The 25843-nt window shown below is 41.4% G+C and overlaps 1 protein-coding gene across 1 annotated transcript in view; it reads right to left on the reverse strand.

The window, feature by feature from the left end:
- Nucleotides 1–25843, reverse strand: part of KIAA0586 (KIAA0586 ortholog) — a 307808-nt gene that overhangs the window by 173546 nt on the left and 108419 nt on the right. The window contains exon 18 of the mRNA XM_053705342.1: nt 14853–14975. Within this exon, the coding sequence (XP_053561317.1) occupies nt 14853–14975 (123 nt within the window). The remainder of the gene's footprint in view (nt 1–14852; nt 14976–25843) is intronic.

Below are 25843 nucleotides of genomic sequence, written 5' to 3' on the forward strand. Positions count from 1 at the left end.
CGCTGGTATTTAGAGTTCACAGAAGGGCTGCGTTAGGCTCCAAAAAGGGAGCGTAGAGCATAATTTACCACCACTGCAACTCTCAATACCAGCATTGCTTACGGACGCGGCCAGCTTCAAAAACGTGCTCCTGCACGATTTCCCCATAGAAAACAATGGGGCTGTTTGAGCTGAAAAAAAACCTAACACCTGCAAAAAAGCAGCGTTCAGCTCCTAACACAGCCCCATTGTTTCCTATGGGGAAACACTTCCTAAGTCTGCACCTAACACTCTAACATGTACCCCGAGTCTAAACACCCCTAACCTTACACTTATTAACCCCTAATCTGCCGCCCCCGCTATCGCTGACACCTGCATATTTTTTTTAACCCCTAATCTGCCGCTCCGTACACCGCCGCCACCTACATTATACCTATGTACCCCTAATCTGCTGCCCCTAACACCGCCGACCCCTATATTATATTTATTAACCCCTAATCTGCCCCCCACAACGTCGCCGCCAGCTACCTACAATAATTAACCCCTAATCTGCCGACCGGACCTCACCGCTACTATAATAAATGTATTAACCCCTAATCCGCCTCACTCCCGCCTCAATAACCCTATAATAAATAGTATTAACCCCTAATCTGCCGACCGGACCTCACCGCTACTCTAATAAATCTATTAACCCCTAAAGCTAACTCTAACCCTAACCCTAACACCCCCCTAAATTAAATATAATTTAAATCTAACGAAATAAATTAACTCTTATTAAATAAATTATTCCTATTTAAAGCTAAATACTTACCTGTAAAATAAACCCTAATATATCTACAATATAAATTATAATTATATTGTAGCTATTTTAGGATTAATATTTATCTTACAGGCAACTTTGTATTTATTTTAACCAGGTACAATAGCTATTAAATAGTTAATAACTATTTAATAGTTACCTAGTTAAAATAATTACAAAATTACCTGTAAAATAAATCCTAGCCTAAGTTACAATTAAACCTAACACTACACTATCAATAAATTAATTACATAAAATACCTACAATTATCTACAATTAAATCTAACACTACACTATCAATAATTTAATTAAATACAATACCTACAAATAAATACAATTAAATAAACTAACTAAAGTACAAAAAATAAAAAAAGAACTAAGTTACAAAAAATAAAAAAATATTTACAAACATTATAAAAATATTACAACAATTTTAAGCTAATTACACCTACTCTAAGCCCCCTAATAAAATAACAAAGCCCCCCAAAATAAAAAAATGCCCTACCCTATTCTAAAATAAAAATATAAAAACATAATTTATGTAAGAACTTACCTGATAAATTCATTTCTTTCATATTAGCAAGAGTCCATGAGCTAGTGACGTATGGGATATACATTCCTACCAGGAGGGGCAAAGTTTCCCAAACCTCAAAATGCCTATAAATACACCCCTCACCACACCCACAATTCAGTTTAACGAATAGCCAAGAAGTGGGGTGATAAGAAAGGAGCGAAAGCATCAAAAATAAGGAATTGGAATAATTGTGCTTTATACAAAAAAATCATAACCACCACAAAAAGGGTGGGCCTCATGGACTCTTGCTAATATGAAAGAAATGAATATATCAGGTAAGTTCTTACATAAATTATGTTTTCTTTCATGTAATTAGCAAGAGTCCATGAGCTAGTGACGTATGGGATATAAATACAAAAGATGTGGAACTTCCACGCAAGAGTCACTAGAGAGGGAGGGATAAAATAAAGCCAGCAAATTCCGCTGAAAAAATAATCCACAACCCAAATCAAAAGTTTTAATCTTATAATGAAAAAAACTGAAATAAGCTTAAAGTTTTAGTCTTAGAACTCAATCTTGAAACCCAGAGTAACAGTTAAGAATTAAATCCAATTATAAACCAAATAATTGATTATTTTAGAAAAAAAGAAATATGGATTTTTAGAAATCACAAAATTCTTCTAGCTAAAACAGCTAAAGACATAGATTAAACCTCATTTGCAAAAATATTCAATAAAATGAAGACACAAATGAAACTATTGGCATGATAACCCAGTTAAAGGACCAGTCAACACACTGAACTTGCATAACAAATGCAAAACAACAAGACAAATGCAACAGCACCTAGTCTAGTAGATTTTGTCCCTTTAACAATGCTAAAATAAATCATAATCTGATACTTGATCTTAAAGTAAACAGAAAAATGAAGCAATTGCAACATCATTCAAATAAATCACAGGTCCAAGAAAAGAACCTGAAAATAAATTATTTTCCTTAAATAAGATACAACCATCTAAAGGAAAATAAATACTATTTTGCTATAGAAACAATAGCATAATTAGCAGGAGTAGAGATAGCCCCATTAAATTGGAGAACCCTCAACATTGAAATTAACTGCCGGCAAAGAATATAGTTTAAAACCTTTGAAGAAGGAATAAAAGAAAATTCTCAGCCTATTCCATTCCCTAGTATGAGGAACTGGAAAAAAACCTCTGAAAACACAGAAGAATAAATAAGCAGAAATAGTGTTAGCTAGTCTGGAAAAAGAACTAGTTACCTTAATATCCAAAATAATCAACACCTTTTCAACAAAGAACAAATGTACTTTAATAAAAAAAAAATAAAAAAAAAAAAGTAGATTTGTTAGCGTCAATATCTGATGAAGAAAATTCTGAATGAGAAAAATCATCATCAGAGAAGGATAAATCAGTATGTTTGTTGGTCATTTGAAACTTCAATAATTAAAAAAGAAGTTTGAAAAAAACCTAAAAATTTTATTAGAAGGCACGATGTCAGACAAAGCCTTTAAAATAGAATCAGAAAAATATTCTTATAAATCTTCTAAGTATTTCTTGTACATAAGATGTAAAAAGAATAGCAATATATAAAGCATAAATACTAATGGATTCTGCATGTAAAAGTTTATCATGATAACTTATTACAAACCATAGCTAAAGATAAACATTCATAACATTAAAATAAATGAACTTAGCTTTGGTAGGACTGAACTCAGTCAACAGGAATCCTCTTAGATTGTTTTGAAACAGGAACAGTGAAATCTTGCAATATGTAATAGAAAAAAACAATATTTAAAGCAAATTCCTTAAATGACAGTTTCAGGAATGGGAAAAGAATGCAAAATAATAAGCTTCTAGAAACCAGAAGCAATAAAAAAGTGAGGTTTAAATAATGTGAGGAAAAAAAGTGGAACAAAAAATATTTTGGCGCCAAATATGACGCCCACATTATTGGCGCTAAATACAACGCCCATATTTTTGGCGGCAAGTATGACGCCACATCCTCTGACGCCGGAACCGACGCCCACATTTTTTGGCGCAAAAAAATGTCTGAATACACATGCGTCAAAAATGACGTTTAACAGAATACAACTTCCGGCGACAACTACGGTGCCGGAAATGACGAAATGTTTGCGCCAAAAGTCTGCGCCAAGAATGACGCAATAAAAAGAAACATTTTCTGCCCCCGCGAGCCTAACAGCACACAGGGAAAAATGATCAATTGAAAATTTTCAAGGTAAAGAAAAATAAATTGAATTAAAAATGCATTATCCCAAATAATGAAACTGACAGTCTGAATTTTAAAGGAATACTGATTATCCTGAATCATGGCAAATATAAGTTTAAAGACATATATTTAAAACTTTACATAGAAAGTGCCCAACCATAGCTTAGAGTGTCATAATAAAATAAGACTTACTTACCCTAAGACACTCATCTACATATAGTAGACAGCCAAACCAGTACTGAAACGAGAATCAGTAGAGGTAATGGTATATAAGAGTATATCGTCGATCTGAAAAGGGAGGTAAGAGATGAATCTCTATGACCGATAACAGAGAACCTATGAAATAGATCCCGTAGAAGGAGACCATTGAATTCAAATAGGCAATACTCTCTTCACATCCCTCTGACATTCACTGCACTCTGAGAGGAAAACCGGGCTCCAGCCTGCTGAGAAGCGCATATCAACGTAGAATCTAGCACAAACTTACTTCACCACCTCCATGGGAGGCAAAGTTTGTAAAACTGAATTGTGGGTGTGGTGAGGGGTGTATTTATAGGCATTTTAAGGTTTGGGAAACTTTGCCCCTCCTGGTAGGAATGTATATCCCATACGTCACTAGCTCATGGACTCTTGCTAATTACATGAAAGAAAGCTCTTTTACCTTACCAGCCCTTAAAAGGGCCTTTGGCGGGGCATGCCCCAAAGAATTCAGCTCTTTTGCCTGGAAAAAAAACCATACAATACCCCCCCCAACATTACAACCCACCACCCACATACCCCTAATCTAACCCAAACCCCCCTTAAATAAACCTAACACTAAGCCCCTGAAGATCTCCCTACCTTATCTTCACCACGCCGGGTATCACCGATCCGTCCAGAGGAGCCTCCGAAGTCTTGATCCAAGCCCAAGCGGGGGCTGAAGATGTCCATCCTCCGGCTGAAGTCTTGATCCAAGCCCAAGCGGGGGCTGAAGACGTCCATCCTCCGGCTGAAGTCTTGATCCAAGCGGCGGCTGAAGAAGTCCATCATCGGGCAGAAGTCTTCATCCTATCCGGGCAGAAGAGGAGATCCGGACCGGTAGACATCTTCATCCAAGCGGCATCTTCTATCTTCTTCCATCCAACGACGAGCGGCTCTATCTTCAAGACCTCCGGCGTTCCGATCAGCCAATAGAATGCGAGCTCAATCTGATTGGATCAGCCAATCAGATTTTTCCTACCTTAATTCCGATTGGCTGATAGAATCCTATCAGCCAATCGGAATTCGAGGGACGCCATCTTGGATGACGTCCCTTAAAGGAACCTTCATTCTGTGTTAGGACGTTGGAAGAAGAGGATGGATCCGCGCCGGAGGTCTTGAAGATGGAGTCGCTCGTCGTCGGATGGAAGAAGATAGAAGATGCCCGGATAGGATGAAGACTTCTGCCCGGTGATGGACTTCTTCAGCCGCCGCTTGGATCAAGACTTCAGCCCCCGCTTGGGCTTGGATCAAGACTTCAGCCGGAGGATGGACATCTTCAGCCCCCGCTTGGGCTTGGATCAAGACTTCGGAGGCTCCTCTGAACGGATCGGTGATACCCAGCGTGGTGAAGATAAGGTAGGGAGATCTTCAGGGGCTTAGTGTTAGGTTTATTTAAGGGGAGTTTGGGTTAGATTAGGGGTATGTGGGTGGTGGGTTGTAATGTTGGGGGGGGGTATTGTAAAAGAGCTGAATTCTTTGGGGCATGCCCAGCAAAAGGCCCTTTTAAGGGCTGGTAAGGTAAAAGAGCTTTTATATTTTTATTTTAGAATAGGGTAGGGCATTTTTTTATTTTGGGGGGCTTTGTTATTTTATTGGGGGCTTAGAGTAGGTGTAATTAGCTTAAAATTGTAATATTTTTCAAATGTTTGTAAATATTTTTTTATTTTTTGTAACTTAGTTCTTTTTTTATTTTTTGTACTTTAGTTAGTTTATTTAATTGTATTTATTTGTAGGTATTGTATTTAATTAATTTATTGATAGTGTAGTGTTAGGTTTAATTGTAACTTAGGTTAGGATTTATTTTACAGGTAATTTTGTAATTATTTTAACTAGGTAGCTATTAAATAGTTATTAACTATTTAATAGCTATTGTACCTGGTTAAAATAAATACAAAGTTGCCTGTAAAATAAATATTAATCCTAAAATAGCTACAATATAATTATAATTTATATTGTAGCTATATTAGGGTTTATTTTACAGGTAAGTATTTAGCTTTAAATAGGAATAATTTATTTAATAAGAGTTAATTTATTTCGTTAGATTTAAATTATATTTAACTTGGGGGGGGTTAGGGTTAGACTTAGCTTTAGGGGTTAATACATTTATTAGAGTAGCGGTGAGGTCCGGTCGGCAGATTAGGGGTTAATAATTGTAGGTAGGTGGAGGCGACGTTGGGGGCGGCAGATTAGGGGTTAATGAATATAGGGGTCGGCGGTGTTAGGGGCAGCAGATTAGGGGTACATAGGGATAACGTAGGTGGCGGCGGTGTGCGGTCGGCAGATTAGGGGTTAAAAAATTTTAATAGAGTGGCGGCGATGTGGGGGGACCTCGGTTTAGGGTTACATAGGTAGTTTATGGGTGTTAGTGTACTTTAGAGCACAGTAGTTAAGAGCTTTATGAACCGGCGTTAGCCCAGAAAGCTCTTAACTCCTGGCTTTTTGCTGCGGCTGGAGTCTTTTCGTTAGATTTCTAACGCTCACTTCAGCCAAGACTCTAAATACCAGCGTTAGAAAGATCCCATTGAAAAGATAGGATAAACAAATGGCGTAGGGGGATCTGCGGTATGAAAAAGTCGCGGCTGCAAAGTGAGCGTTAGACCCTTTCCTGACTGACTCTAAATACCAGCGGTAGCCCAAAACCAGCGTTAGGAGCCTCTAACGCTGGTTTTGACAGCTAACGCCAAACTCTAAATCTAGGCGCTTGTAATTACAAGACATTTCTGCTGTGTTGCTATAGAATAACATAAGGCAAGTATCAACATTTTTAAATAAATGAACATCCTTTTACTGCAATTGTTTTCAATAACTAAACGCCACCCACCATTTTCCTTATTCAGAGGAGCCAAACTGGGCTTTAGTCTGCAGACAAGGCTAGCCGCAGTCATAATGGCAATATAAAACGCATTGTTATCAATTAAAGGCAATTTGGAGCAAATGTGTAGCAGAGTTAGCCTTTAGACGCCAGAAGGTCCAATTCAAGTGCTGAGAATTAGAAAATCCTCCATTTTAAGAGCTAAATTACATGTAAAATAAATGATGAAAGTAAACTGTAAAGTTGTTTCATTACACATAACTAAAAATGTTATATAAAAGTGCCAAGGTGTTTAGTGTCCCTTTACTTATTCACAGTAAAACAACTTACTGCCCTCTTTACCAATTGTAGATTTTCCTGTCCTGAAAACTTAAAAACACATGGCTGGATTCCCAAGCCTAACCTTTACATTTAACATATCGCATTCTTGTTAACATCATGACAGTGGCAAGTGCTTTCATCTCCAGACTCAAGTCTGGATTGGCTCCTCAATATAAGGAAGTGGCGGATGAGTTTGAAGTTAAAAAACAATTGCATCAAACAAAGTGTTAATCTTTTCTAATAATGTTCCAACTCTGCTGATATGTTATTCTATTGGAAGACTGCAGAAATGTATTTCCAAGGTGTTTACCCTTCTCTTAGCTCTGAATCAACCAGAGCTCTGACCCTGCAACATTCTACACAGTGATTGTTTGATCAGGGAACACACTCATTTATAGCTGTCCTTAATTGGCCAGACTGGAAAACATCCAGTAAGTAGACAAAAATGTCAGATTTCAATATTTGTATACGTTTTATGCTGTGGGGGGAGGAGGGGGGGTTTGGCAATACATAAACTTATTTAATGATTTAGTGCATGCAATTTACAAATAAAAATTACTTTGACGGGTAAAAACCCTCAAATCCAAAATGCTGCAATCCAGAATTATTCTGAAATCCTGACTTTTTCATTAATAATTTTTTTAAATAAAATACGACAATATTTCCTCACTGCTAAGTCACAATCCTCTCTGTCTGCACCTTTGGTTTGTTTGTTTTTTATAAAATGCAAGTGACAGTCTACTCTAAAACTACAACTGTTACTTTTCTGACTACAGTACTGTACTATCTTTCTAATGGTACTAGGTACACAAAAGTATTTAACAGTATGGGCTAAATTACAAGTGAAGCGCTAATTTAACATGCGCCCGTAAAGGGGCAAAGTTGACAGTTTATGGAGCACATTAAACACTAACACTTTGCACTAAGCGAAATTAACCAGAGATCAGATATCTGGTTAATTGAAAAAAAATGTCCCCCAATTGCCCCCCCCCCCAAAAAAAAGTGGACAGTTCCCTTTATAAAAATAGTAGCATCTTTACTTTAAAAAAAAAAAATGCACAAAGCAGTTATAAAGGGGTTAAAGTGAGGGGATGTGGGGATATATTTAACATTTGCTGCCCAAAAATACTTCTTCAGGTAAAAACCCTCAAATCCAAAATGTGCTGTGCTAGGTTTTCTGCCTTATCCGACGTCACAAGGCAATGCAAACGCAGGGTTGCGTTCACACTGCGCTTAACTTGTAATACCATCACACATTTGTGTGCGCTGGTATTACTGAGTGGAACGCAAATATCACGCGGGTGAAAGCGCAATATGCACACCATTCATAATCTAGGCATATATTCAACTACCTTTATATCATAAGTCCACACACAGCAGCACTTCCAAAATAAAAAAGACCTTTATTTCCTATACATCAAGGTCATATGGTACGCAACTTTTCAAGCCTCACGCCCTTAATCATGCATGATTAAGGGCATAAGGCCCGAAACGTTGCGTACCATATAACTCTAATGTATTGGAAATAAAGGTCGTTTTTATTTTGGAAGTGCTGCTGTGTGTGGACTTTTGATTTAAAGGCTGGACAGCATCATTGTCAACATGCACTACACAGGCAGTGCTGTGCTTGTTGGTGATTTAAACTACCATTAGGTTGCATGTATACCCTGTATTATGACAATTTCATCTAAATAACATAACATATGGTTGTTTATACTTGGTCAAATATTTCTAAATCCAAACCTTTTCCAGTACAAAGCAGTTTAGATAACAAAATTTATTCTTACCTGATAAATGTATTTATTTCCGAATATGGTGAGTCCACGGCTTCATCATTTACTGTTGGGAATATCACTCCTGGCCAGCAGGATGATGCAAAGAGCACCACAGCAGAGCTGTTAAGTATCACTCCCCTACCCATAAACCCCAGTCATTCGACCGAAAGTAAATGGAGAAAAAAAGGAATAACACAAGGTGTAGAGGTGCCTGAAGTTTAGACAAAAACAACTGTCTTGAAATAAAGGGAGGGGCCGTGGACTCACTATATCCATAAATAAATAAATTTATCAGGTATGGAAAAATGTTGCTATCTTTCCTAAGATATGGTGAGTCCAATCATTTACTGTTGGGAACCAATACCCAAGCTAGAGGACACAGATGAATAGGGAGGACAAGACAGGCGGACCTAAACAGAAGGCACCACCGCTTGAAGAACCTTTCTCCCAAAAGAAATCTCAGCCGAAGCAAAAGTATCAAATTTGAAAAATTTTGAAAAATTATGTAGAGAAGACCAAGTTGCAGCCATGCAAATCTGTCTATCCTCAGAGAGATCCAAATGAACACCGCTCTATGACTGAGCATGCCAAACTACAGGACTCTCAAAAGAACTCGAGAAAAGGGAAGAAGTTCCTTGGACCCACATATCAAATACCTGCATACATAATGCCACAGAAGGAGAGGAAAAATCCGCTACAGCTGGATTCGAACTCCCAAACCTCTGGATACTAGATGGCTGAAGTATCTACCGGCCACTAAAGCTTGAGAAAACGAAGACTGTAGAGAGAGGAAAGAGGAAGAAATCATAGATTTTCTGACCTCCGTTAGGAATGAAAAAGGTCCTCAAAAAATCACCCTTGTAGCTAGAACAAGGTAACTCTGAACAAGCTTCACGTCCCATCCATGGGAACATAGGACAAAATCTTTTGAACAAGAGTTTGCTCAAGAAGGGAAGAGCCCTTAACCATACAATGTTTAAGAGGATAGCCCTGCAATTCTTTAGGACCAAAAGAGTCCATCTAGAAGTACGAATCTTCATAAACTTGAGAAGATCCCAGATAAAGGGAACAAGAGATACACATCCTTCAGGACTATGTTCATCATGAACAGACCCTCTAGAAGCAAGGAGAATGGAAACAACTTCAAAGGACTTTACTCTAAGATACTTGAGAAAGTACTTAGACTCCGTTCCCTGAATCAATCACTCCCAGAGAGAAAAGATTCTGAACCCAGTTCCAGAATGCCTCTCACAGACCTGGACTACAAATATGGTAGAAAGGAGAAAACTGCCTCTGGGAGGAATCCTAGATTGCTACCCCCTGGACTAAGACCAGTTGGGATTACAAAAACCGGAAAAAAAAACAGCAGAAAGAGGAAAAGAAAGACTGTCCTCTAGTAAGTTCTGCTTGATGAATGATAAAAAAAACCTTTATCCACCCGTAAGTCAGAGACCAGGTGTCCTTCTACCTTCCAGACCGAAGTGCTACCCCTGAAGGGAAGCGGCAGAATCTTGGACTTAGAAGAATATTAAGAACTAATCCAATGATGGCCACAGATTGTGAAAAATTTAACCTGCATCTGCAGTTTAAAATAAGCATGTTTGGAGTAGAAATGTACACAAAAACCCAGCAATTGTACCTGGGTTCAAACTCTAAACCAAGAGTTTCCAAGGCAGGCAAGCTGCCAATAGGACACAAAACCCAGCCTTAGTTGTAAAGTACAGGTAGGCTGCTCAGCTGACCAAAGATTCAGCCACAATGTTCCATGGGCTAGCACAGCAAGTCTAAATAGACAAGGCATTGCTCTACAAAAGCAAGGAAAAGAAAATTATGCTTACCTGATAAATTTGTTTCTTTTTAGACACAATGAGTACACGGACTTCATCCTTACTTGTGGGTTTGCGCCTCCTGGTCAGCAGGAGGAGGCAAAGAGCACCACAGCAGAGCTGTATATATAGCTCCTCCTTTCCCTCCCACTCCAGTCATTCGACCGAAGTTAGGAAGAGAAAGGAAAAGCTGCAGAGGTGACTGAAGTTTAACCAAAAATAAAGTAAGCCCCGCCCTTCGTGGGCGTCATGCAAAACCATCCGGCTAAGATCGTTTTAATAAAAACATTAATCGCCGGTCAGTTAACCCAGAAAAAGACAGTCATGAACCGGAGCTTCTTTTCAAAGCTCCGGTAAAAAATATATCCCCAGCGTCTTGCCCACAGTACCTATAAACAGTGACTGGTAGGGGAGCCCTCACTGTAAGAGCCCATGTCCCCCAATAAATGACAGTCCCAGTATAACTGATGTAGCAGTGCCAGTTGTCATGACCATATGAAAACCCCACACTCTGTTCAATAGGCGAAGCCCTTCCCAGAGAGCCTATGTTTCCCAACAGATGATAAGTGCACAGTCGTTTCTGAGATATTATATGGCCCAGAAAAAAGACTGCACTTACCTCGATGCTGACTGACAGCATGACAGGTCCCACAGGATCAAGAGGTCTTCTCCCTCCTATAGCTCTGTGGACACAGACAGGGCCTTAGTTAGTATCTGCTAAGGCCATCATTGAAAGGGCAGCAACACAGTATGGGAGGCGCAGTGAGAATTATGTCCCACCAGTTCCCATTGCTTTAAAGCCACCAGTAGCTCTACTCTAGAGGCTGACAAGGAATACGGCTACACCCTATAATAAAATAGCACTCACTGGTACCATTTTAAAAATAATAAACTCTTGATTAAAGAATCTAAACTAACACCTCACTTTACCTCTTCCTATTACTAACACAGGCAAAGAGAATGACTGGAGTGGGAGGGAAGGGAGGAGCTATATATACAGCTCTGCTGTGGTGCTCTTTGCCTCCTCCTGCTGACCAGGAGGCGTAATCCCACAAGTAAGGATGAAATCCGTGGACTCATCGTGTCTTTAAAAAGAAATCTCCAGCTTCCTTATCCATGGATCCGCAGAGGAGAAACTATCCCCTAAAGGAATCGAAGTTCTCTGGTCCTAGTAGAGACTTCTACTTAAGGCACTGTGCATTTTAATGGAATAAGTGACAGGAAAATCCTTTAAAGGACGGAAACAAGGATAAAAGTATCCTAGCTTCTCTTATTCCTGTGGAAAAAAATAATTCATAGCACATCTAGAACACTTCCTCAAGGGAAGGAACATTACAGAGATGAAAAGTTTATTAAACTTCCAAGGTTGACAACGACAAGGTAATCAATGTCGTCCAAGTAGCAAAAACCTTCCTTAACAATACACGAGGTGTTCAAGCATACATCTGAAGGAGATGACTTCAGCATCAGATGAAGGAATTATACTGTCCAAGTCTGAGATGTCACCATCAGAATCTACCAGCGGAACTCCTCACCAAACTTGGGAGAGAGAACAACCTGTGTAGCAGAGTTTGGCGCAGAAACCTTACTACTATCTGAAACTTTAAATGTCCTCTTGCATTTTCCCTGTAGGAAAGGAAAAACAAACAAAGCCTCAAATATCGCAGAGGATACCTGAGCTGGAAAGTCTGTAAGCAAACACACTCCTCCAGGAGATTGAGAGGAACCGCAGGGCACTGCATGTGACGCCATAGAGGCTTGGGACGTATAAGGAGAAAGCTGTGGCTATGCCTGAACAGCATCATCCTGAGAGACATGAGGCTTAGAATGCATTTCATAATACACAGGAACAATCTTGTTCCAAGTATGATAACACTGTCCATATCATGTATTAAGGACTATAATGCTTCTATGAAAAAACTTCACGTCACTTTAAGCAATTTACAGAACAGAAAAAAAATCGAAACAATATGCGCTGTCACTTTAAGATTTGATATACCTAATATATATATATATATATATATATATATATATATATATATAATATATAGGCAACCTCTGTTCAAAAGCTATACCGCTGACATTTTAAATATGGCATGAGAAAAAAGCTGAAGTACTCCAAAGAACCTCTACTATAACAGGCTATTAGTACGATAATAATGAATTGTTAGCATTGCGCTTTAACGTTAAGAACAGAAATGATTGTGTAGCAACACCACACCGAACCGGAACTTCATTCCGATAAGAGTCAAAGTCGCTCCAATTAAAGAGAGACTTATTTTTAAACCTCTGTTTCGTTCTCATCCTAACAAAGAGCCGAGGTCACAAGGGCGGTACAGTAGAATCAACAATAGCGCCGCTTCATACAATGGCGCCGCTCTCACTCCAAGAAGGAGGTGGAGCCAAAAAAACATTAAGCAAAGAACAGCGCCCAAATAGAGTAATGCAGAGCTTACCTCCTGCATTTCTAATGTTAAGAGACGGTAATAATGCTATCTCTGAATCCTGATACTGTAACAAACAAAATAAATTAAATCTGCCTGTATTCTCCTGAGATCCAAAACACTGATGTTTAGCATTTCAATAATAAACAAAGCATACGATGTAAAAAAGGAACTCCTGTCAGACTGACAAACCCCAGTCGTATATGACATAGATAAGTAACAAACACCATCCAAAATTTCCACCGACTCATTTGCCACCAATGAAGAAATAGCCTCACATAAACGCTAACCCCTTCATTCTAACTAAAGGGACGACAGTCTCTCTCATAAGTCACATTTATAAGTACCTGCATACTGCGATAAAGGATATCCTAACTAGGATATATAAGTGTCCTCATAAGTAGTTTACAGGAATCCTTAAGTGCAAATCTTCCACCTGGAAGACAAACAGCACTTATCTGTATCTAGCCGTCCGGCAGGAGAACAGCTTACCCGGCATGAGAGGAAGCCACTCCTCACAGAGGCCTGTAGAAAAAGGAAAGATCAGAGCAATCCTGCTCTGGCTTTCTGTATTAGGGCAGCAAAATGTTAGGAAAACGCAGCAAGGCTCACCTTACAAGTTCCTAACTGCTTTAAAGCCACCACTGCTCTACTGAAGAGGCTAATGTGGAGTACGGCTAGACCCAATCTTAAAGGAGGGAAGATCAGAGTTAACCTACTCTGTCTTAAAATAATAAAATCTTGCTTGTAGTGAAAGAATCCAATTTTCTTCAGACATCTAAACTTTACTTCCTCCATGCATCAAGGCAAAGAGAATGGCTGGGGTTTATGTGTAGGGGAGTGATACTTAACAGCAATGCTGTGGTGCTCTTTGCCTCCTCTTGCTGGCCAGGAGTGATATTCCCAACAGTAAATGGACTCACCATATCTTAGGAAAGAAAAAGGGTTTGCTACCTGTATTAACACTTTTACGTTGTCCTCTTGCTTTCTATTGTTATGGTCAGGAGTGTGCATGTGCTTGAGCACTATATGGCATGAATGTTTGCCACAGTGTATGACATTGCCACAAATATTGTAGCTAACAATGCTGCCATATAGTGCTCAAGCACAGTCCTGGGTATAGTAAAAATAAATCACATGCTTTGTCTGAATCATGAAAGCTTTATTTAGACTTTTATGTCCCTTTAACTGTATATAGATACTATGCATATATAGATAACGACGTATGCCTTTAATACAGCAGTCTTATGTACATTTTCACATTTAAGTGGATTTAAGTTAAATCTTTTTTTCTGTCTTGTTTATTTTCTGACCTTTTTATACATATCAGAATGTATGTGATGATCATGTACCATTATTAGTAATACTCATTGTATTGAGTTTCTATGTAAAAAATATATTTATAAATAGTTGTGTTGTTATTACTAGTTACAGTTAGCGTGTTGTTATTACTAGTTACAGTTATCGTGTTATTAAGTTACAGTTACTGTGTTGTTATTACTAGTTACATTTAGCGTGTTGTTATTACTAGTTACAGTTATCGTGTTATTAAGTTACAGTTACTGTGTTGTTATTACTAGTTACAGTTAGCGTGTTGTTATTACTAGTTACAGTTAGCGTGTTATTAAGTTACAGTTACTGTGTTGTTATTACTAGTTACAGTTAGCTAGTTATTAAGTTACAGTTAGCGTCTTGTTCTTACTAGTTACAGTTACCGTGTTGTTCTTACTAGTTACAGTTACCGTGTTGTTCTTACTAGTTAGAGTTAGCGTGTTCTTACTAGTTAGTTAGCGTGTTCTTATTACTAGTTACAGTTAGCGTGAGTTATCAGATTATAATAACCTTTGGGCCTTGTTGGTAGAACATACTATATAAAACATTATCGTTATGAGCCATACCTGTATATCGGGTTCTGCAGGGGGTAGTGACAGGGATGGTGCTGGTACCACAAGGCTCTGATCTTGCTCACTTATCTCCGTACTTTCACTTACAATGCTGTCTATATCAACAGACGGTAGAACCTACAAAGGATATAAGGGTAATACACATGAATCGGCAAACGTCTTTAGCAAACTCAAATGTTTTTCTTTCCATTTCCCCCATTCCCTAGTTTGTCATCCTCAAATGTCTTTATAGAACAAATAACACAATAATTCCTGGAAAAAAACAAAATTTATGCTTACCTGATTAATTTATTTATTTCCGGACATGGAGAGTCTACAACATCATTCCAATTATTAGTGGGATATTCAACTCCTGACCAGCAGGAGGAGGCAAAGAGCACCCCAGCAAAGCTGCTAAGTGTAACTTCCCTTACCCATAATCCCCAGTCATTCAGCACAAAGAAAATGAAAAAAGAAGAAAACACAAGGGTATAGAGGTGCCTGAGGTTTACTCAAAAAACTGTGGAATTATAATTAAAAATAGGACAGGGTCGTGGACTCTCCATGTTCGGAAAGAAAGAAATGTATCAGGTAAGCATAAATTTTGTTTTCTTTCCTATTGGAGAGTCCACAAAGTCATTCCAATTACTAGTGGGAACCAATACCCAAGCTAAAGTACACGGAATGAACAGGAAGGGAGAAAAAGGCAGGAGGACATAAACAGAAGGCACCACCGCTTGAAGAACCTTCCTCCCAAAAGAGGCCTCAGCTGAGGCAACATAATCAAATTTGTAGAATTTGGAAAAAGTATGTAGAGGAACATGTTGCTGCCTTGCAAATCTGTTCCACAGAAGCTTAATTTTTGAAAGCCCAAGATGAGGAGATAGCTCTAGTGGAATGAGCCGTAATTCTCGAAGGAGGCTGCTGTACAGAAACTCTTTAGTAGCTTCAAAGAAAATTTTTAGCATGCACAACAAGTTATGCAAAAGACGTTCCTTAGCAGAACTCAGAAAAGGAGCTTGCTGCAAAACTTTAAGAACTAGAATAAGGCTCCAAAGAGGAACGACTGGCTTAAACACAGGCCTGGTTCTGACCAGGGCCTGAACAAAAGCTGAACATCTGGAATTCTGCCAGACGTTTGTGCTTTGTGTTAATTTATGTTTTTCTTCTTAATACAGGTAGAGTCCACAGCTGCATTCCTTACTTGTGGGAAATTATACCCAGGCTCCAGAGGACACTGAATGCTAACGGGAGGGTAAAAAAGAAAGGTGGCCCCTAATCTGAGGGCACCACAGCCTGCAAAACCTTCCACCCGAAGGCTGCTTCAGCAGAAGCAAAACATCAAACTTGTAAAATTTGGAAAAAGTATGTAAGGAGAATCAGGTAGCCGCCTTACAAATCTGATCCATAGAGGCCTCATTTTTGAAGGCCCAAGAGGAAGCCACAGCTCTCGTAGAATGAGCCGTAATCCTCTGAGGAGGCTTAAGACCCGCTTTCTCATATGATAAGCGGATGATACTCCTCAACCAAAAAGATGAGAAAGTCGAAGAGGCCCTCTGACCCCTACGGTTCCCAGAATAGAAAACAAACAGAGAAGAAATGTGTCTAAATTCCTTCGTAGCCTGAAGATACATAAGAAAGGAACCACAATTTCTTAATTGATGTTGCTATTTGATACAACCTTAGGAAAAAATACTAACCTGGTCCGTAGAACAGCCTTATCAGCATGGAACACCAGATAAGGAGGCAGCAATCTCAGAGACTCTGCGCACAGAAGCAATAGCTAGTAGAAAAATAACCTTCCAAGACAAACAACTTAATGTCAACCTCATGCATAGGCTCAAATGGAGCTTGTTGCAAAACTTTAAGAACAAGATTTAAACTCCAAGGAGGAGCATTAGATTTAAACACCGGTCTGATCCTAGTCAGAACCTTAACAAAGACTGTACATCCGGAAGCTCACCGAGCCTCTTGTGCAGTAAAAACAGACAGGGCCGAAATCTGTCCGTTCAAGAAACTAGCTGAGAGGCCCTTCTCCAATCAATCCTGGAAAAAAGAAAGAAGGACAAACCACGCTCTTCACACCAGATTACGTAGATCCTCCACACCTGATGATAGATGCGACGAGTAACCGGCGAGATAGAATGAGAGTATCAATAACCCTCTCAGAAAACCCTCTCTTGGCTAAGACTAAGCCACCGAGGTTATATTGTCGGATTGGAATCAGATAAATTGGGACAAACCCAGTAGGAGCCAAGCCTTCAGAGCATTGAATATTGGCCCGAAGGTCTAGAGAATGGGAGGGAGCTCTCCTCCTGCGTCCACAGGCCCTGAGCCTTCTTGGCACCCCAAACAGCTCCCCATCCTGACAGACTTGCGTCCGTAGTCACAGTCACCCAGGATGGTCTTAAAAAGTATGTTCCCTCGGGACAGGTGATCCAGACAGAGCCACCAAGAGAGCGATTCTATCGACCGGTGGTCCAGAGAAATCTGTTGAGACAGATCCAAATGATCGCCATTCCACTGCCTCAGCATGCACAGTCGCAACGGCTTGAGGTGGAACCTGGCAAGGAGAACGATGTCCATGCTGGACACCATGAGACCAATCACCTCCATACACTGAGTCACAGATGGCCTTAAAGGGACAGTCTAGTCCAAAATAAACTTTCATGATTCAGATAGAGAATGTAATTTTAAACAATTTTCCAATTTACTTTTATCACCAATTTTGCTTTGTTCTCTTGGTATTCTTAGTTGAAAGCTAAACCTAGGATGTTCATATGCTAATTTCTAAGCCTTTGAAGGCCACCTCTTCTTCTATCAGGGCATTTTGACAGTTTTTCACCACTAGAGGGTGTTAGTTCATGTGTGTCATATAGATAACACTGTGCTCAAGCACATGTAGTTCAGGTGAGCCAGCTCTGATTGGCTAAAATGGATGTCTGTCAAAAGAACTGAAATAAGGGGGCAGTTTGCAGAGGCTTAGATACAAGGTAATCACAGAGGTAAAAAGTGTATTTATATAACTGTGTTGGTTGTGTACAACTAGGGAATGGGTAATAAAGGGATTATCTATCTTTTTAAACAATACAAATTCTGGTGTAGACTGTCCCTTTAAGGAGGTCTGGAGGGCAAGACACGTTGAAGCTAGCTTGCAACTTCTCTGGTCTGTTAGAAATATACTCATGTCTATGGAATCTATTATCGTGCCCAGGAATTCCACCCTGGTGCATCGAATAAGAGAACTCCTTTCTTTATTTATCTTCCCTCCGTGGGATCAAAAAAGACAGGAGAAATTCCGAATGGTCTTCCGCCAGACGAAACGATTGTGCTTGTACCAGAATATCGTCCAGGTAGGGAGCAACTGCTACACGCCGAGTTCTGGCGACTGCTAGAGGAGCCCTTGGAACCTTTGTAAAATTAGAGCAGTAGCTGGACCAAACGGAAGTGCAATGAACTGGAGGTGCTGGTCCAGGAACGCAAACCTAGCGAACTGGAAGTGTTCCCTGTGGATTGAAAGGTGAAGGAATGTCTCCTTCAGATCTATAGTGGTCATAAACTGCCCTTCCTGAATTAAGGGAAGGATGGACCTTATTGTCTCCATCTTGGCGAGGGGACATTCAGAAATTTGTTTAATCACTTTAGGTCCAGAACTGGACGGAAAGATCCCTACTTCTTTGGGACCACGAAAATGTTAGAATAGTATCCCAAACCTCTCTCTGCGATAGGCACTGGGACAATGACTCCAAAGGAGAACAGATCCCTTACGCACTCCAGAAAGGCTTCCCTTTTTCCTAGTCTTGAAGACAGGTTAAGAGGATGAATCTGCCCCTGGGTGGATGACATTTGAAACCTATCGTGTAGCCCTGAGCTATGACCTCCAGGACCCAAGAATCCTGCACATCCCTGAACCAAGCTTCTGAAAGAGCGACAGTCTGCCCCCTACACGATCCAAAATAGAACCGGAGCCACCCCTTCACGCGGACTTAATCTCAGTGGACTTCTTGCTCTGCTTGGATCTATTCTAGGACTGAGCCGGCTTTCAAAAACTTTTGGTTTGCTCTGGCTTAGCGGAGGCCTCTGACGCTGGGTTTTTATCAGAACTAAAGGAACGAAAATACGAACTTTGTCCCTTAGATTTATTCTCCTTATCTTACAGTATGAAGGCACACTTGGCCCCTGAAACTGTGGAGATAGTCAAACAAACTCTTTCCCTTAAAAGAGAGGGAAAGAGACTAGACTTAGAAGTTATATCTGTCAGAGCGCTTTACAGGCCTGAACAGAAAACCAGAAGTCTTAAGCATAGGCTAATTAATCTGCGTAATAACAGCACAGATAAAAGAATTAGTAACCCAGAAAGCTGTAATTCTTTCCTGAAAAATGTTGAGGGAACCCTCCACCTCCACCAAAAGGTAGCCGCTCCAGCAACTGCGCCGCCAGTAAAAGCAAATATTCCATAGGTTGAAACATCCTCTTTAACAGAGTTTCCATCCTTATATCCAGCGGCTCTATGAACGATGAACAATCCTCACACGGGCTTGTATTATGTGTGGCAAGAGTAAAAACCAAGTAGGAATGGGAAAAAGAAAACCCACCCTCAGAGAGCCCGGAACCGGGATCCTTAAAAGGCAGACGGATCTAATCCTGTCCCACTCGTCCTTAATAATGATTGCCATCAAATTTAGGACCCAGAGGTTCGTCTGGCAGCTCGGCCTTTGGAACCTCTAATGTAGTCAAATCATAAATTATGCTTACCTGATAATTTCCTTTTCTTCTGATGGAAAGAGTCCACAGCTGCATTAATTACTTTTGGGAAATAAGAACCTGGCCACCAGGAGGAGGCAAAGACAACCCAGCCAAAGGCTTAAATACTCCTCCCACTCCCCTCATCCCCTAGTCATTCTGCCGAGGAACAAGGAACAGTAGAATAAATATCAGGGTGAAAGGCACCAGAAGAATATAAAGGACGCCCCACATAAAATTACGGGTGTGGAAAAAACACTGCTTCGTCCGAAACCGAGAAAATTTGAAAAGGAGAAAGCCCCAATGACACTGACTCGCAGTTAGTCCAGAAGCCAAACTAGAGACCGCAAACGGACTCGACAAAGCCAACAGTCCTCCAGGAGACACCGTTGCCCAACAAACAGTCCTCCACCGCTCATCTCCGCAAATAAAGGAGACATCAGCCGAAACACCCAAGGGAACAAGGCAAGGGAGAACCAAGGAAACCAAAAGGTCCCCTAATACAAAAACGAACACCTCCACGAGTAAGTCCAGCTCACAAAGGCCCAAAGGGGCCCAAACAGGGAAAGGAGGCCACGCCTATACCAAGCAAAACCCGGGATAAGACCGGGCACAGAGACAGAACAGACTTCTCTCCAACATCCTGCAAGCACGGATTGCAACTGAAAAGGCAAAGTCCTCCCAGTGTCAAGAATAGCAAGGCATTCGACCATGAAAAAGTGTGTAATGCACCCAGGAGAGAACCCCAAGTTTGAAACACAGAGTCCATAACAAGATGACACAGAGGATACTTGCGAGGAAGCAGCAGTCAAGCAAGAAACAGACCGCAAAAGCAACCCCCAGACAGAGGGCACGCTCAAGGCAACCTAAGTCACGGGACCTGCACACAGGTCCCTAAAAAGGGGAACAAAAACCTCAATTGAGGACCCCCGAGAAGGGGAGTATACCCTCCGAACCCGAAGGAAGAGTAAACTCTCTTCTGAAATCAATGGAGCCAGTTGAAAGGAAAAGCTGTACCCTAGCAGAGTAAGCTAACAGGATAGACTCAACAACGCTCACACATCCATAGTAGACAGTGACAGAACGCAGCTCCATAGACCGCTCGGCCATCCTGACCTGCAGAACCACAGCCAGCTGGACCAACCCAGCCTCAGGGATCCAAAACAGGGGAATAAAGAATCCTGAAATAGGTACAGGAACAAGCGTAAGGATAGCACAGCCATCCCCACAGAGTACAAGTACAACCCGACTCTGAAAACAGACAACAAGGTCATAGACCTAAGGATCCATCAAAATAAAGGCCCAACAAGTCTGCTTGGAGCCAGCAAGACCCCCGGGGGAACCAATCCTACCTCTTTCTGCCTCCCACCCAGGAGAAGTCCCAAGCAAGGGCTCTATCTCCATAAGGAGGAGAATATCCCCTAAAGAAAAGGGATTATGCCGGAAGAGCAACAACTGTCCTCAAGGCCCGAAGGCACCGGCTAATGGGAAGGGAAATTCCCAACACAGATGTCCTAGAAAAGGACCCCCCAACAAGTAGCTTGCCAAGTAGAGGCATAGCCAACCCATTCGCCTGCAGAGCAGGGAATCTACTGGGAACACTGGCAAGCTAACCAGGGGAATGCAACCCCAAGGCGCATCAGAAATTGGACATCCAACACCAGCCGCTGGGTATGAACCAACCACCCTTAAGGCTCAAGCCACACGGCTAACCACCAGAGGACAAGGGTCACTCTGTGGCAAAGAGTAAAAAAAACTCTGAAATCCTGGCCAACCATGACCAGGTTAGGTAGATGGAGCAAGGACATAGCCCCAGTTCCCACTACCGTGGAAACCCCGACCAGCCCTGAGATCCAAGTTTCCAAAACCACCCAGACTGGGTCGGTAAAAAGGTCAAGCAAAGCTTCAGCAACCGGAAGTCTCAGGGAGAAAAACAAGTCCGGGTATCCAATAGTTCAAGCAAACCTTACCCTAGAACTAAACACCCCAACTGGCCAAAAGGCCAGACACAAGGGTATGGATGCATATCCAGAAAATCCAGATAGCGAGAGAACTCGAAAGCCCTGACCAAAGGAAGGAACCACCGCTAACTAAAGTCCAACGCTCCAAGGAGCAAGGCTAGAAGTCGTATGAAGATACTTCTCAGAGCTTCAGGATGACCAAGGGATACTTTGAGGTCAAAAACTCCTACTAACAGGACTAGTCTCCCTAACACCTCCGCACAAGCAGAGGACACAAGGAAGAGAAGGCTACCCAGCTCCGGAGAACCCCGAGCTAAACAAAAATCCCAGCAGGGAACAACCATCACCCGGAAACACAGATCCCTAAAAGGCGATCCACTCACCCGGAGGCAATAGAAGAAGACCCAAAGGCCTCATATAACTCAGTCAAGAGTAAGAGCTTCATCTAGATACACTAGAAACAGCTTACGCGTACACCTGCAAGGTGTTAAGAGCTGCAACAGGTTTCAAACTGCAAACCTTCCACATGCTATACAGCTATCCTGTACAAGCTGTTGGATCAAGCCCAAAAGGACAAATCCAGAGGCCCAGAAATTAAGCCCAAACCGCTCAATAGCAGTAAGGGGCATTAAGCCCTCCCACCCTCCACCACATGGGGGAGGAAACTAAGTTCTGATGAAATCAGATAGAGTGACACAGTGGAAAAACTCCCCTGCCCCGTCATTTAGAATAAGAAAGAACAGAGTAACCAACACTGGCTTTCAATGAAGAGGTAGCAATAATGTTAGAAATAAAGCAAAGACAGCCTCGCCGCTTTCTAACTGCTAATAGCCACCACTACTCTTACTAAAGAGATTAACATGGACATAGCTAGACCCCCAATCCTTGCTTGCAGGGAAAAGTACCCATAAAAGGATTAAATATCTTCAGACACCAAATTTGCACATCCTCCATTGACAAAGGCAAAAGAGAATGACTGGGGATTATGGGTAAGGGAAGTTACACTTAACAGCTTTGCTGAGGTGCTCTTTGCCTCCTCCTGCTGGCCAGGAGATGAATATCCCACTAGTAATTGGAATGATGTTGTGAACTCTTCACGTCATAGAAAAGAAAAACAGAATTTATGCTTACCTGATAAATTACTTTCTCCAACGGTGTGTCCGGTCCACGGCGTCATCCATTACTTGTGGGATATTCTCCTCCCCTACAGGGAAAGGCAAGGAGAGCACACAGTAAGAGCTGTCCATATAGCTCCCCCTCTGGCTCCGCCCCCCAGTCATTCGACCGACGGTTAGGAGAAAAAGGAGAAACTATAGGGTGCCGTGGTGACTGTAGTGTATAAAGAAAAAGAAAAACATTTCAAACCTGATTAAAAAACCAGGGCGGGCCGTGGACCGGACACACCGTTGGAGAAAGTAATTTATCAGGTAAGCATAAATTCTGTTTTCTCCAACATTGGTGTGTCCGGTCCACGGCGTCATCCATTACTTGTGGGAACCAATACCAAAGCTTTAGGACACGGATGAAGGGAGGGAGCAAATCAGGTTACCTAAACAGAAGGCACCACGGCTTGAAAAACCTTTCTCCCAAAAACAGCCTCCGAAGAAGCAAAAATATCAAATTTGTAAAATTTGGCAAAAGTGTGCAGAGAAGACCAAGTCGCTGCCTTACATATCTGATTAACAGAAGCCTCGTTCTTGAAGGCCCATGTGGAAGCCACAGCCCTAGTGGAGTGAGCTGTGATTCGTTCAGGAGGCTGCCGTCCGGCAGTCTCATAAGCCAATCGGATAATGCTTTTCAGCCAGAAAGAAAGAGAGGTAGCAATAGCTTTTTGTCCTCTCCTCTTACCAGAGTAAACGACAAACAAGGATGAGGTTTGTCTAAAATTCTTTGTTGCTTCTAAATAGAACTTTAAAGCACGGACTACATCTAAATTGTGTAACAAACGTTCCATCTTTGAAACTGGATTCAGGCACAGAGAAGGAACAACTATTTCCTGGTTAATTTTCTTGTTGGAAACAACTTTTGGAAGAAAACCAGGCTTGGTACGCAAAATAACCTTATCTGAATGGAACACCAGATAGGGTGGATCACACTGCAAAGCAGATAATCCAGAAACTCTTCTAGCAGAAGAAATAGCAACCAAAAACAGAACTTTCCAAGATAGCAACTTGATATCTATGGAATGTAAGGGTTCAAACGGAACCCCCTGAAGAACTGAAAGAACTAAATTTAGACTCCAAGGAGGAGTCAAGGGTCTGTAAACAGGTTTGATTCTGACCAAAGCCTGTACAAAAGCTTGTACCTCTGGCACAGCTGCCAGTCGTTTGTATAACAAGACAGATAAAGCAGAAATCTGTCCTTTTAGAGAACTCGCTGACAATCCCTTATCCAAACCTTCTTGGAGAAAGGAGAGGATCTTAGGAATTTTAATCTTACTCCAGGAGAATCCCTTGGATTCACACCAACAGATATATCTTTTCCATATTTTATGGTAAATCTTTCTAGACACAGGTTTTCTGGATCTATCACTGAATCTGAAAACCCACGCTTGGATAAAATCAAACGTTCAATTTCCAAGCAGTCAGCTGCAGAGAAATTAGATTTGGATGTTCGAATGGACCTTGTACTAGAAGATCCTGTCTCAAAGGTAGCTTCCATGGTGGAGCCGATGACATATTCACCAGGTCTGCATACCAAGTCCTGCGCGGCCACGCAGGAGCTATCAGAATCACAGAGGCCTTCTCCTGTTTGAACCTGGCTACAAGCCTGGGAAGGAGAGGGAACGGTGGAAACGCATAAGCTAGGTTGAACGACCAAGGCGCCACTAATGCATCCACTAGAGTGGCCTTGGGATCCCTGGATCTGGACCCGTAGAAAGGAACCTTGAAGTTCTGACGAGACGCCATCAGATCCATGTCTGGAATGCCCCATAATTGAGTCAACTGGGCAAACACCTCCGGGTGGCGTTCCCACTCCCCCGGATAGAAAATCTGACAACTCAGATAATCCGCCTCCCAGTTGTCTACTCCTGGGATGGGGATTGCAGATAGGTGGCAGGAGTGATCCTCCGCCCATTTGATGATCTTGGATACCTCTCTCATCGCCAAGGAACTCCTTGTTCCTCCCTGATGGTTGATGTAAGCTACAGTCGTCATGTTATCTGACTGGAATCTTATGTATCCGGCCTTCGCTAGATGAGGCCAAGCCCGGAGAGCATTGAATATCGCTCTCAGTTCCAGGATGTTGATCGGGAGAAGAGACTCTTCCCGAGACCATAAACCCTGAGTTTTCAGGGAATCCCAGACCGTGCCCCAGCCTGATAGACTGGCGTCGGTCGTGACAATGACCCACTTTGGTCTGCAGAAACTCATTCCCTGAGACAGGTGATCCTGTCTACTGGAGCATGCACAGTTGTAATGGTCTTAGATGAATTCGAGCAAAAGGAACTATGTCCATTGCTGCAACCATCAACCCTACTACTTCCATGCACTGAGCTATGGAAGGCTGCAGAATAGAGAGAAGAACTTGACAAGCGTTTAGAAGCTTTGACTTTCTGACTTCTGTCAGGAAGATCTTCATTTCAAAAGAATCTATTATTGTTCCCAAAAAGGGAACTCTTGTCGACGGAGACAGGGAACTCTTTCTACGTTCACCTTACACCCGTGAGATCTGAGAAAGGCTAGAACAATGTCTGTATGAGCCTTTGCCTTGGAAAGAGACAACGCTTGAATTAGAATGTCGTCCAGATAAGGTGCCACTGCAATGCCCCTTGGTCTTAGAACCGCTAGAAGGGACCCAAGCACCTTTGTGAAAATTCTGGGAGCAGTGGCTAGTCCGAATGGGAGAGCCACGAACTGATAATGTTTGTCCAGAAAGGCGAACCTTAGGAACTGATGATGATCTTTGTGGATAGGAATATGTAGATACGCATCCTTTAAATCCACCGTAGTCATATACTGACCCTCCTGGATTGTAGGTAAAATTGTTCGAATGGTTTCCATTTTGAACGATGGAACTCTGAGAAATTTGTTTAGAATTTTTAAATCCAGAATTGGTCTGAAAGTTCCCTCTTCTTTGGGAACTACAAACAGATTTGAGTAAAAACCCCTGACCTTGTTCCACAGTTGGAACTGGGTGTATCACTCCCATCTTTAACAGGTCTTCTACACAATGTAAGAATGCCTGTCTACTTATTTGGTTTGAAGATAAGTGAGAAATGTGGAACCTTCCCCTTGGGGGTAGTTCCTTGAATTCTAGAAGATAACCCTGAGAGACTATTTCTAGTGTCCAGGGATCCTG

The sequence above is a fragment of the Bombina bombina genome, chromosome 1 (assembly GCF_027579735.1).
Source record: "Bombina bombina isolate aBomBom1 chromosome 1, aBomBom1.pri, whole genome shotgun sequence".
Taxonomy (NCBI): Eukaryota; Metazoa; Chordata; class Amphibia; order Anura; family Bombinatoridae; genus Bombina; species Bombina bombina.